At 43.1% G+C, this 14,510-nt stretch overlaps 1 protein-coding gene across 3 annotated transcripts in view; it reads right to left on the minus strand.

The window, feature by feature from the left end:
- DGKQ (diacylglycerol kinase theta) overlaps positions 1-14,510 on the minus strand; it is a 138,556-nt gene that overhangs the window by 84,989 nt on the left and 39,057 nt on the right. For 2 of the 3 annotated variants that reach the window (XM_085849027.1, XM_085849025.1), the window contains exons 5-8: positions 12,000-12,125; positions 11,383-11,512; positions 10,457-10,519; positions 1,770-1,870 (exon numbers count right to left, since the gene is read on the minus strand). In XM_085849027.1, the coding sequence (XP_085705153.1) occupies positions 1,770-1,870; positions 10,457-10,519; positions 11,383-11,512; positions 12,000-12,125 (420 nt within the window). The remainder of the gene's footprint in view (positions 1-1,769; positions 1,871-10,456; positions 10,520-11,382; positions 11,513-11,999; positions 12,126-14,510) is intronic. The other variant, XM_085849026.1, reaches the window with a different exon arrangement.

Genomic DNA, 14,510 nt, shown 5'->3' on the forward strand with positions numbered 1-14,510 from the left:
CATGTGGTCAAGCAGCCATTGTAGATTAAAAAAAACAGATCATTAAAAAATCTTCTTTCAACGAAACAGCTTAAAAGATCGATGCGAAAGTTCATACTATATGATCGACTAACAATGACAAATAAAGTTTGACAACTAAAAGCATCATAAAGTAAAAGGTTTGTGGTTTACACCATGTGTTGGCTCCTTAAAAAGCTATTTATATTCTTTATAGTTTAAAAATAACTCCAGAGCAAAAGAAAAAGAAGAAAAGTAGGCCTCAACGTTTCAAGCAGCGTGTTCTGCCCATCGACAGGCGGAAGTAACTGGAACGAATAGGATGCAGAGTTTATAAGAATTCCACATCCCCCATTGGATGGTTATTATGGGGGTACTGATGGACTGTTCATTGCACATTGCTGATTGGCCGCACGGTCCCCCAAGAAAACGGGCTACCCATTTGTGATATCTGGCTTTCCCTCATTAACAATCAGACACCGACAATCATAGATATCAATACACCGGGGACAATGGACCATGGTGAGCAAAACCACGTCGGCCAATCAGCAACACACAATGAACTTCAAAAACTTTGATTCCCAAAATACTAGATTACCAAGTGTGCCCTCAAGATGGTAAAATGAATTTCATGATCCATTACAACTTCAACTCCAGATAAGAACGATTTGTTGGAAAAAATCTGGTTAATCCTTTCCCAGTGGAATTACAAACCATGTTACCCATCATGTTAATTATTTCCCTGTAGAATCACACACCATGTTACCCATCATGTTAATTATTTCCCTGTGAAATCACACACTAAGTTAGGCATTTGTTCCTGGTGATTACTTCAGTTACATATGTATATAAATATTTTCAAGTGGTTGTGCTTGTTTGTGTGTCTGTGTGTTATTCTTTCATGGCCGAACCGTAGCAGCAAGAGGCCCCAAATTTGAGTTTGGGTAGTTCAGAATCTTGGCAAGGTTTTAAGCTTCCACAAGTTGTCCTTAAAGTCCGTTTTGAGGCCAAAGGCCGCTATAAGGTGAATATTGGGATATGGGGTCAGGAAGTGTTTCAGCCGGCTGACAGGAAAAGGGTAACCAATCAAGAAGCCAATAACTCCATAACTTATCATTGTCCAACATGTCCCAAAACCACCGCAAAGAAAGGCTCACCCAGCTGGACATCCCCATCAACAGGGAGCCCCTGCTAATGGGGCCATGTTTACAGAAACGCTTCAGCATTGTGTACAACGTTCTGAACATTGACCACAACTTTGTGACCTCACACCGGTGTGCTTTTTCCACCAGAATCTCCACTTTCACTCACACACGATATATTTGTGCACTCTACTTGTTCGTGCATTTCCTAACATACATCAACATTGATGTTCTGGTACAGGAGATGACATCGACGGTGGAAGGCTGAATCGTCATCCATTCGTGCCGTCTTTTTCTTCGTTAACTTTCTGTGTCTCTGAGCAATTTATGTTTTACGTATATTACCCACAGATGGTGAATATTGTCTCTGTGTAATTCCTTTTCTTCATCACCAACTTTTTGGCTACACTTCGAAAAAAAAAACATGTAAAAAGTGTAGTGACGGGAAGAGGGTGGAGGGTGTGGGGGGGGATATTCACTGTGTCAAAATAAATGATACTCAAGGGATTCGGCATTGACATGCGAGATCTATGAATAACTAGTCCCTTGCTAATTAAATATATTGATGAAAACAATGGTAAACTTCCAAGTGATGAAGTCACAAAATCATACTGCAAGAACAATTCTTACCACGACCTCTCCCTCCTTGCATATCCTTGGTACAGAGATGTAGCGGAATTGTCCAGACCTTATTGCATCATCGCCATCAAATACTTTCAGGGTCTGTTTACCTGAAGAACATCACACAAAACAAATAAACTTTAGCAATTACATAATTCAGATGTGTGAGGGTTTTCAAGGAGCATTTTGTTGGTGCCACCATGGAAATGCGAGGGAGGCCCATGTACGCCACACCCCACCCCCCCCCCCCAATGAGGATTTGAGGGGGCCTCCAATCATAGCGCAGCAGAGACGCGAGGGTATCCCTGCACGCTGCCCCCATGGAGATACAGTGGGGCGCAACATATGCCAATACACAAATGAATCACAGCAAAGCTTGCTGAAAACTAGGAGGGCACTCGGTCGAGCGCATACCTACGCCGTGCAACACCTGATCCACGAGAACATATTGGGTCCAATACATATTTGAAATATCATGTTGATATCGTTTTTGGCCCAATGTATCTCTCAATGGTGAAGAATCGCTTTTAAAATTTGAGGTGCCGGAGATATCCTGCACACAAACACAGACAAGCAGACAAACAAGAAAAACACGTCGTGCAGAGCACGGTACTTATAAAATCCACCCCCTCTCCAAAGGTTTCCATGGATACATCAAATTGTCCATTTCATCAAGAATAAAACTGACAATCTTCATCAAGGCTCAGGTCAATCAGATGAAAATTATTTTTCAGATTGAAAGTGATAATTTCACAAGTTGACCTTGAGTTGACCTATGACCTTTTGATCTCAAAAATAGTTGGTTTCCCAATTCAGTAATGCACTCTGCAATTACTATTTCATTTCCAAGGCAATCATATGAAAAATGATGATTTTAGAAATATGAGCTGAAGATGACCTTCGACCTTTGACCTCAAAATCAATCGGCTTCTCATTTGAGACTACCTCTACAACTTGGGAAAGTTTTATGGCCATCGGTTTAGAATTGTGACCTGTAGGTGATTGGCAAACAGACAGACAGAATAACAAAATCAACGAACCAATATACTTGAAAAATCTTCGATTTTGCAAGAAACAAACAAACAAAGGTGACAACATAAACAACTTCCACCTTCGGTGGCGGAGGTAATGAAGAAACACTCAAAGAATTATGTTTGTGTGGTGGTGGCTTGGGATCCTTGGGTCCTGAGTAAAAGCCCTGTTGGCTGCTGAATTAACAACAGGTGGGGTTGACTCGGCCTGTCATCCTTCTGAGGTCAGCAAAATGAGTACCAGTGCAGCAGCCTAAAGGCTGCACACGAATGCAAGGCGTATTGATGGATTTATTAAAATCTGTTATTGGTGTGGTGCAGGCATGATGGGCCGAATGGCCTCCTCCTTCGCATAATTTCCATGTAATCCTTGTAAAAGTCAAGATCGCAGTTAAGGTCAAACTATAAACTGGCACGTACACACGGACAATATAAACACTGAAGTTACAAATCTGGAGATGGCGATGGTTCACGAGCAATGTACACGGTTCGCCTTTTTTTTATTTTTTGACCTTCGAGGGGACGCCACGGGAAAGCTGGCGGGAATCGGGAAAAACGTAAATGATGAAAGTTGTAGTACTCGAAGAGCACTACTTGCATACCAACTTTAATTCGAAACAGTTGAAAACCCAAGGAACTCGATGCCCGATTTATTGATTTTTTTGACATTTTCTAAGTTTGTGACCTTGTCCTTGGGAAGAAAATGAAAAATCGAGCTCTGTGGGGCTATGCAGGTGCCATTGGATAACCAAATACCGAAACCCTGCCAGATTCGACAAACCCCCTCGGAGAAGATGTAACTTGAAATATGCTACCCCCTAAAAAACATGTTTTTTGAGTGTGGCTCCACCCATAATGGGCGCAGCATGCCCATTCTCAGGAAAACACAACTAGATCATGATATAAACCTCCCACCCAAATTATATCAGGATCAGATCAAAACCCACGGAGCTATGCTCGGGACAGACAGTCAGACAGACAGACACACACCCATAACGAATATAGTGGTCACTCTGGCTGGTGCTCGTGAACCAATAAGTTGAATGTAAACTACATATACCGTGGAACCCCGACATTCGCAGATACGACATTCGCGGACCCTGGTTTATAAAATGTGATCTGCCTCCACATTCGCACTTTGAGTTCTGCCGCTGATGTTAATATAGCCTGGGGATTCTTCCATTATGCACGGATTCATGCCACCTTGTCTCAAATTATCTTACCCATCCTCCCGCTCTTGGTACTCTGAATGCTGTGGTGAGGAAATTGCTTTAAAACAAACAAACAAACAAACAAAAAGGATGCATTCTCCTTCTGGAAGGAAATTCTGAAAAGGTGGAAAAGTTTCTGGCAACCCTCAACTAGGACTCTGTAATTGGACTGGACGGCATCAGCTCATGTTTCCTAAAACACCTGCTCTGCTGTTCTTTGTGCTTCATCTTTCTGCCCTATTCACGCTGTCATTTACCACAAGTCATCTTCCACCTTCTTGGAAATCAGAAAACATCACAGCATTGTGATGCATCACAACATAAAAAGGTGCAAAAACGGATTCCCTTAACTTCAGACCAATCAGCTTACTTCCAATCATCAGCAAGGTCATGGAATCCACATCACAGTTCACAGAAAATCCTTCCTTTTCTCCCACTGCTTCATCTCAGATCATCAATTCAGATTCAGATCTGGTCACTCTACCAAGGACATGCTGCTTCTACTCTCCCAACAATAGTTGGAGGCCCTTAATATCAGACATGAGATCAGGGTCGTCTATCTGGGCATACCTCGAGCTTTTGAGACAGTCTGGCATCCTCTGCCTTGCTCTACAAAAACTGTCTGCCTATGGAATCCAAGCCCAACTCCACCTATAGATTACTGATTTCCTCCACTCTCGTAGCCAACATGTGGTTCTCAACTAAACTCTTTCATCTCCTCTCCCTGTCAGGGCTGGAGTACCCCAAAGTCCCATCTTATTCCTCATCTTCATGAACAATCTCTCCAAATCTCTGAAAAATCCTGTATTTGCTGATGACTCCAACCTCTGTCATGACATCTCTCATCCTTCTGCCAAACAGGCAGCAGCCTCTTCCCTCTCCTCAGACATTGACAAAAATCACAAACTGGTCAAACACTTGGAATGTTTTTCAATCCTGAAAAATACCACACTCACACTCACTCTCACTTTCACTCTCTCCAAAAGGAAAAAGGAACCGCTCACTCAGGGTGACGGAGCACGAAGCACAAACCGCTCGCTCAGGGTGACGGAGCACGGAGCACGAAACGCTCGCTCAGGGTGACGGAGCACGGAGCACGACCGCTCGCTCAGGGTGGCGGAGCACGAAGCACGAACCGCTCGCTCAGGGTGACGGAGCACGGAGCACGAACCGCTCGCTCAGGGTGACTGAGCACGAACTGCTCGCTCAAGGTGACAGAGAATGGAGCATGAACTGCTCACTCAGGGTGATGGAGCACGAAGCATGAACCACTCACTCAACTCAGGGTGACGGAGCTCGAACCACTCGCTCAGGGTGACGGAGCACGAACCGCTCGCTCAAGGTGACAGAGAACGGAGCACGAACCGCTCGCTCAGGGTGACGGAGCACGGAGCACGAACCGCTTGCTCAGGGTGATGGAGCACGGAGCACGAACCGCTCGCTCAGGTTGACGGAGCACGAACCGCTCACGCAGCATGGAGGGTGACGGAGCTCGAACCACTCGCTCAGGGTGACGGAGCACAGCAAAAGCATCCGCAGAGAGTGAACGATTCGCTCAGAATAACGTTGCGCTATCGACAATGGGCACTCGGAAAGTGGCTTAAGCACTCCTGCAAGCATTCCAATTAAATGGTTGATAAAGAATGGTTGGCCAGGCTGTCGCTGCATACTATCAAGGATCCCTTTAACTTTAAAGCCAGTCTTCTCCATGTATACAGCAGATAATGAAATAAAATGACTTCATCCACAAAAGAGTTGCAGCTTACTGCATAAACACCCTGGAGGTATCGCAAAGTTCAATCACCTGTGAAATAAACCTTGCAGAAAATCCCCTATTTTGCCTGCTGGTCTGTGCACACGTCACGTGGTACATCGTTCGCAGTCCACACAAACATAACTTCTTTTTCCTTTTTTAAAACATCCGCTTTTTACCAGATTTGCTTTGATTCCCTGTTGTGGAAGTAAAAAATAATTATTTTTTTTTAAATAATTTCAAAAAAGAGCAGAGCAGAGCACCCCGTCGATGTGATTTGACATATATTTTCCTTGAGGTTTGCAAAATAAAATACAATTTTAAAAAAGCAATCCTCCATATGACCTCGAACTCAGCACATGACCGGAAATGAGCCGTCGTATCAAAATAAAAACCAGACGTGCTAAGACTTGGGGTCTATTGGCCTGAGGAAGCAGACTGTGAAGCTCATGAAATGTCACCTGAGACCAGGTCTGCTCTCGCTTATTGCTCAAATTAGCGGAGATCTAGATATAATTTTGGTTGAAAGAGTCTTCATCTTTTATATATATACAGTACATATATATATATATATATATATATATATATATATATATATATATATATATATATATATATATATTGTGTATAAGAAGCCAGCGAAACGTTGCCCAAGACCGGGTCTGCTCTCTCTTATTGCTCAAATTAGCGGAGATCGAGATATCATTTTGGTTGGAAGAGTCTTCATCTTTTATATAGAGTGGGGAGAACAAGTATTTGATACACTGCCGATTTTGCAGGTTTTCCCACTTCCAAAGCACGTAGAGGTCTGTAATTTTTATCATAGGTTCACTTCAACAGTGAAAGACGGAATCTAAAACAAAAAATCCTGAAAATCACATTTATGATTTTTAAATAATTAATTTGCATTTTCTTGCATGAAATAAGTATTTGATACATCAGAAAAACAGAACTTCATATTTGGCACAGAAACCTTTGTTTGCAATTACAGAGATCAGACGTTTCCTGTAGTTCTTAACCAGGTTTGCACAGACTGCAGCAGGGATTTTGGCCACCTCCTCCATACAGATCTTCTCCAGATCATTCAGGTTTCGGGGCTGTCGCTGGGCAACACAGACTTTCAGCTCCCTCCAAAGATTTTCTATTGGGTTCAGGTCTGGAGACTGGCTTGGCCACTCCAGGACCTTGAGATGCTTCTTACGGAGCCACTCCTTAGTTGCGCTGGCTGTGTGTTTCTGGTCATTGTCATGCTGGAAGACCAGCCACGCCCCATCTTCAATTGTCTTGTTGAGGGAAAGAGGTTGTTGGCCAAGATCTCGTGATACATGGCCCCATCCATCCTCCCCTCAATACGGTGCAGTCGTTCTGTCCCCTTTGCAGAAAAGCATCCCCAAAGAATGATGTTTCCACCTCCATGCTTCACGGTTGGGATGGTGTTCTTGGGGTTGTACTCATCCTTCTTCTTCCTCCAAACACGGCGAATGGAGTTTAAACCAAAAAGCTCTATTTTGGTCTCATCAGACCACATGACCTTCTCCCATTCCTCCTCTGGATCATCCAGATGGTCATTGGCAAACTTCAGACGGGCCTGGACATGCGCTAGCTTGAGCAGAGGGACCTTGCGTGTGCTGCAGGATTTTAATCCATGACGGCATAGTGTGTTACTTATGGTTTTCTTTGATACTGTGGTCCCAGCTCTCTTCAGGTCATTGACCAGGTCCTGCCGTGTAGTTCTGGGCTGATCCCTCACCTTTCTCATGATCATTGAGGCTCCACGAGGTGAGATCTTGCATGGAGCCCCAGACCGAGGGAGATTGACTTATCTTGAACTTCTTCCATTTTCTAATAATTGCGCCAACAGTTGTTGCCTTCTCACCAAGCTGCTTGCCTATTGTCCTGTAGCCCATTCCAGCCTTGTGCAAGTCTACAATTTTGTCCCTGATGTCCTGAGACAGCTCTCTGGTCTTGCCCATTGTGGAGAGGTTGGCGGCTGATTGATTAAGTGTGGACAGCTGTCTTTTATGCAGATAACGAGTTCAAACAGGTGCAGTTAATACAGGTAATGAGTGGAGAATGGGAGGGCTTCTTAAAGACAAAACTAACAGGTCTGTGAGAGCCGGTCTATTTATAACGACAATGGGCACTAACTAAAAAATACCTCGGTCAAAACTAACAGGTCTATTTATAAAAAAAAAAACCTTGGTAGCCCAGAGGCAGATCACCTATGCATAAAGTCGGTTTTCATGACGTGGGAATACAAAATAAAATAAAATAAATAAAAATCGAGAAATTAACATGAGTACTTGAGCTCATGTAATTTGTGCCCAACAGATGGAGGATAACAGCTGGGGGAGCATGAACACGGTGGTGTGAAAATAAATCCGGAGGGGCAATGCACCCCAAACGGTCCTTTGCAGAGCCATCTCAATTGGCACGAGTGATGCCCACCAGAAGTGCTCTGGTGGGCACCTTTCTCATGCCGATCTTCGTGATGTGGTCGATTAAAGCTAAAAAGCAGCAACAGACGGATAGTACTGAAACGGGGAGGATTAGAGGTAGGGGACAAATGCACCAAGGGAATATACAGTTTGCGTTATGAGATTGCATACATTATATGACCTCAACATATGATCTTCACAACACAGTACATATTACTCGATCTCTACCGGGGAAAACAAACGCAGACAGTGTATAAGTCCAAAACCCGATCGAGGCCTGAAGGAGAATTATCTGGTTTTATCTGCAGTCAATATTTTATCCAAACACAGCCCTCGACCTTCCTCTGGATGAAAGAGTGGCCATTCAAAGTTTTGTTGCACTGGTTCCAGTAGGGTCCTAAAAGCATAAACAAACAAACAAACAAACAAACTTTCTTATTTATATATTAGCTTCGTAAGCACAACAGGGCAATCCACAAGTCTTGTTTCCCCAGCTTGTAAATCGTGTTCTGGAAGTAAAGCTGAGGCTAGTTGGTATTATTTATGGACTAGTTTGTGTTTTTGTTGTGAACAGAAATATGCAGTAACACATCCAAGTCATTACAATGTATTTCAATGGAGTAGATTGGCAACAAAGAACAAACAAACAAACACATTTAGTGTCCTTCGGGTAAAATAAATAAATAGAGGAACAACCTCAACTGCACGTCACTATTTTTCCCCATTGTCAACGAATAAACTCGACCACCGAGATGAACATATACCCACATGAGTACCACCACATTGGTCAGCCTGCCATTCAATGGATGAAGCTGTTTTCACCGTTTGATCACTCAGCAGGCGGCCAATGAGGCTGAACAGGAAGCAAATGTGCTCAGAATACCCATGATAAAATGCCATGGGTGTGGAGACCATGAGGTTTGGGTTTTAGCTTTGGGAGAGGGGTAGGGCGGGGTTGGGCGTGATTCCTATAAAGGTTTCAACGCATTGGGGACAAGATACAGCCATAAGGGTCACAATGCACCAACAAAATGCAAAAACTATCAAAATCCTAAAATGAAATATCAAATGTATATAAACTAATAAATTAAAGAAAAGCATCAGCAGGAAGAAAAAAAATAGTCCATTTCCTTTTCATTTTGCTGAACAAAAATATTCTGGATAATTACAGGATATCAGCTCAAAAGGTCAAAGGTCCTTTTGTCACCCTGCGAGGGCAGCAGCATCCACTGCGCCCACCCCCCCTTTCACTACACACACTTCCTGTTTGTCCTTCATCAAGTTAGAACTCCATTATCACTCTCCCGATGCTTCACTTGAGGTCTGACCCCACTCCATAAAAGAACTTCAAGTTTATTTCTCGAGCACGAACAGGAAATAATCTAAAAACCACTCAAAATCACGAGGACAGCGAGATGAAGCCAAATAGAGCATTTGCGCTAAACTGGTCAATGGTAATAGTCACTTCCTCTCCATGGATTCCTCCTTTAAAGATATGCAAGTTTGTAGCCAAAAGGGCATTGTTTCCCATCTGTAGCACCCTTCTTTCGAAACTGGCGATGATCACGAGTACAGAGCATGCATGTGCATCAGCACTCGTTTTTAGCAAAGTGTTGACATCCTGCAAACATGATGATGATGCACATTCCCATTCTGTACAGGTTTCTGTAAAGGTCAGTGGCAATTCTGTGTTATCAGACAAGATAAACAATTGATTTTATCAACTAAAACGAGATACCAGTATGTTTACTGCATTCTTTCGCGCCGACGAGGGACTAACATTGTAAAACATTAACCACACCACATCTACCATGGCAGTAAACATACTCTGATGGACTTTTAGTCAATTAAAAAAAAAAATCTCATCTACAAATATTTCCAAGGTCAACTTCCGAGACATTTCCCAAGGGTTCTTAATGCGTCTTTCTTTCATCTCCAGTAGGCTTACCTGTGCTTTAAAAACAACTGTCAGGCCACCCTTTTGATTTAATTGGTATGCAATCACACTCGGGTGCTCCGACAGTGAGGGTTATGAAGGGGAAATGGGTTTTCCTTCGTTTCCTTAACGTTTGGCACGAGGTGCTATGTAGTGCAGATGAGATATTCAGTGCAAGTGGGGTCGAGGATGCGACACAACCATCGAGGACCCAACAAGTTGTGCCTCAGTTTGATTGTCATCGATATCCTTACAACGCCTGCTGAGCAAGCACCGTGGGATCTCGCACCGAAACGATAACAGGTTCATGAATGGTTGGTGACGTACCGGATTCTGAAATGGATGATGGTGCGTCACACGCAGCAACCTCACTCTGGTCTCTGGTTCCTTCTGTAGGATAAGAGCAGCACAGACTCAAACATAGTACAAACAAATGACAGTACACACGAACGTCTATGAGCATCGACATGTGCATGAGCAGGCATGCATGAATGGGCACAAGCAGGCATGCAGGAGCGGGCACGAGTGGGCATGCACAAACGGGCATGCACGAATGGCACGAGCTGGCACACACGCGAGGGCATGCACAAATTGGCATAAGCGGGAATCAATCAAAATATTATTCTTTCAAGGCAATTGATTCTTCGGCAGTGAAAGTTTAACTCAAAATGTAAAATCAAGTTACAATTTTGGTTCCTGTCATTATCATATTATTATTAGACGACGACGACCACGACTTTTGCTTCATATGGTATAACCTAGGCAGCGAAATTGTATTTCCATTTATATTTGCCTATTTTCCCATCAAATCCAAGGGTCATCTACTTGTATTCATTCGGGATATATTTGTTTTAAAGTTCCATGGCATTGCACCACTGATCTGGCAGGAAAATCCTCAGATTCCGTTTCGAAACAAGATGGCGGAATTGTCCGTCCGTACTCATATCTGGTCAAAGCAAAGCAAACAGTCATGCACAAACCTTCACGCCCCCCCCCCCCCACTCCTTCCGCCACTCTCCCCACTACCCACATGAATGAACTGAATTGCATTTCTTCCTGATTATCCCTGGGACTTTCACCAAGAGATTATCCCTGGGGATTATGCCTGGGACTTCCACCAAGGCCCAGCACGTGCATAGCTCCAGGACATAGCAACAGCATATTCTTTAGCATCTGCTTTTGAACTTTGGCAATGTAGTCAATGGAAGAAAAGTTCTAAAAGATGTCGCAGCTATACGGTTAAGGGAACCAACCAGGATCAAACAGGACATCCTGCAGAGTGAAGGGTCTGTGCAAGGTGACACAGAACGGTGGCAGCATGATACCCTCAAGACGTCCAAAGGAGCAACAATCGGAGATGGAAGCACAGCAGCTCGAATGTGCCTAAAACAAGTCGGGAAGGTGAAGTAAAAACAGGGTGGAATGGAAAAGGGAAGTGGAGAGAGAATCCAACAATTTGCGACTGCACGACCCGTGTCCACCTGGGAAAGTATGTGGACCTGGGTTGCACAGAGGAGAATCGTTTATAATATAAAATCAGAAATAGTAACAAGGGTCAACATGAGAAGAGACAGTTGAGCCACCACCTTCAAGGATAGGAGCAAAGAATGAGACTGGGCACACAGACTACAACAGTAAAGAGAAGGTAATAGGCAGAATGAGTATTAGATGTGAAGATAACGAATAAATATTCCAGAAACAACATGGACAAGCTTCTACTTCATTTTAAAATGTCTGAGGAGAAGACTAATTAATCGAGTGAGTGCATCATGCATGTTAGAGCAATTGGAGAGAGTGAACGCTACAGGAATGATTAAGGCAACGGCAACGTAATCAACAAGCTGATTATGGATGTAAGTAGTGCACTTACAGTCACGTGACACCACAGACACCGTTGGCTGCACAAAACCTCGTGTGAAGCACACGCCTTACGGCACGATTCACAGCGCGACCCGGTCGGCAGGTTTCCCTCCTGCCAGTGGTGAACGGCCAACACCTACACAGACCACGTGACCATTAGGAGAATTTATTATTCAGGATTGGCTTTATTATTACACAATAACTGTCAAATAAAAAACTATCAAGGCAAACATTTTAATTCTTATTACTTACAATTTATTTCATGCTACAAATACATAATGAAAGAGAAGACCAAGAAGGAACCCGAAGAGGTAAAGAGCAAACATTGAGTCATCAGGAGGAATCTGGATAGGACTCGGGTTTCAGCCGCTACTCCATTATCCTCAAACCCATCCAAGCACAGCCAAGTGAACCTCACAGAAAAAAATTCTCCAAGAATTCATTTCTCCTTGGAGAAATGGACAATGAAAGAGAGGAATAGAGAGTAAGAGATGAAAGAAGAAAAAGCAAGAATTAGAATGAACAAAGAAAATTATGAAAAAATAAAATAAAATAGAAAGAAATGTGAAAGGAACAAAGAATAAGATTTTTAATTGTAATGTCATCATCACTGAGTGCACGTGACCTTTTCATGGAGCAATAAAATATGCCAAAGATCCTTTTCCTCCTCACCCACTACCACGACACTCACACGTAGGTAAAGTACAGAATATTAGGCGAACGAGGAACAGGTGTATTTATAATCATCTTCCAGTTTGAAACAACAGTAGGTTGTTGGTTGTAATCTACTTCAGCGTATATCAAAGGGCAGAACGAGGCCCTCCCAGGACCCAATGTATCCACCTTGTTTTGTGTTTTCGGATTGCATTTCCAACACATAGTTATGATGTTTTCTGATGCAAGCTTTTGATGTCAACCAATGGCTGGAAGAATGGTGCAGGGAGGAAGGTTTTACATTTAAGAAGCAGTGGGAATCATTTCAGGGACAATGGTAGTGTTTCCAGAATGATGGCCTTATGTTAACTAGAAAGGGGGCAGAAAGGTTTGCAGTGGGAATTGAGGAAGGAATTCAGGCTTTTTTTTAGGTCAGCGGAAGGTGAAGAAGGTATTAAGGAAGGAACTGATGATGCAATTGTGATAAGTAAGGCCAGGCAGGAAAATAGAATTTCAGGAAGGGAAAAGTTAAATAAATTCTATACCAATGTCAGAAGTTTAAATAATAAGATGGAAGAGGTTGAAGCCAAAGTCGATAGCGAGGAGTACGATATAGTTGCAGTAAGTGAGACATGGTTTAAGGAGGAGAGTAACTGGAGGACAGGATTAGAAGGCTACAAGGTGTATTGGTGTGATCGGAAGGAGAGAAGAGGAGGAGTAGTAGCAACCTGGGTAAAGGACAGCATTGCATCAAGAGAAAGGGGTGACATTAAGGAAGAAATAAATGTTGAGGATTCTGTATGGGAAAAGATTAGAGATTGTAAAAACAATAAGATACTGGTAGGATGATTTTATAAGGCTCTGGGTGTGAAGGAAGAAGAGGAAGGAGGAGTACATGAAGAATTCAAAAGGGCACGTGGTAAGGGAAGAGTATTCATTATGGAGGATTTTAACTTGCCAGGGACAGATTGGGTCCAGGAACAGGGAAAGAGCAGAGCGGATGAGGATTTCCTACATTTGTTCCAGGATTGCTTTTTAACCCAGTTTGTAGATAATTGCACCAGGGGGAGTGCAATGTGAGACCTCCTTTTAAGTAACGATCCCAATTGGTGGAGGTTGGGGGAGCATTTTGGAGAAAGTGACCATAACATTGTATGTGCAAAGACTCTGTTAAGAAAGGTAGAGGAAGGTTATTAGCTTTCAGGAAAGAAAACCTTGAGGGTATGAGGAGAGAGTTGGGTGGGTGATGGAGATTGGGAGACTCCAACAACATGACAATCATCAGAGAAATGGGAAATCTTCAAGGAGTAAATGTGTAGAGTGCAGAGATAAGTACATTCCAATGAGGTGTAAAACTAAAAGTAGAAAAAGACTAGGTTGGTTGAGCGGTGAGATTAGGAACGCTATTAAGGAGAAGCAGAAGATATTTATGAGATTTAAAATAACAGGACTGGAGTTTGATTTATATCACTATCGGAGTAAACAGAGGCAAGTGAAGAACATAACTCGGAAAACCAAAAGAGAGTATGAGAAGGACGTGGCTAAGAATATTAAACATAATAACAAGGCTTTCTTTAAGTATATCAGGGGAAAAGAACAGGTTCGGACCAGTGTGGGCCCATTGAGGAATCACACCGGGAGAGTGGTTCGTGATGAAAGTGAGATGGCAGGCTTATTAAACAGGTATTTTTCACCTTCTACACAAGAACAGTCAGGAGAATTGCCAATAGCTGACAGTATCTATTGAGGAGGTGAGGAAGGGCTTTTACAGAAGATCCAGGTTGGAGTGGAGGAAGTAAAGGAACAGCTAGGTAATCTAAGAGGAGACAAGGCTCCGGATCCAGATAATATGCACCCGAGAATATTG

The sequence above is a fragment of the Eptatretus burgeri genome, chromosome 12 (assembly GCF_056783735.1).
Source record: "Eptatretus burgeri isolate ZD-2024b chromosome 12, Ebu_testis_v1, whole genome shotgun sequence".
NCBI lineage: Eukaryota > Metazoa > Chordata > Myxini > Myxiniformes > Myxinidae > Eptatretus > Eptatretus burgeri.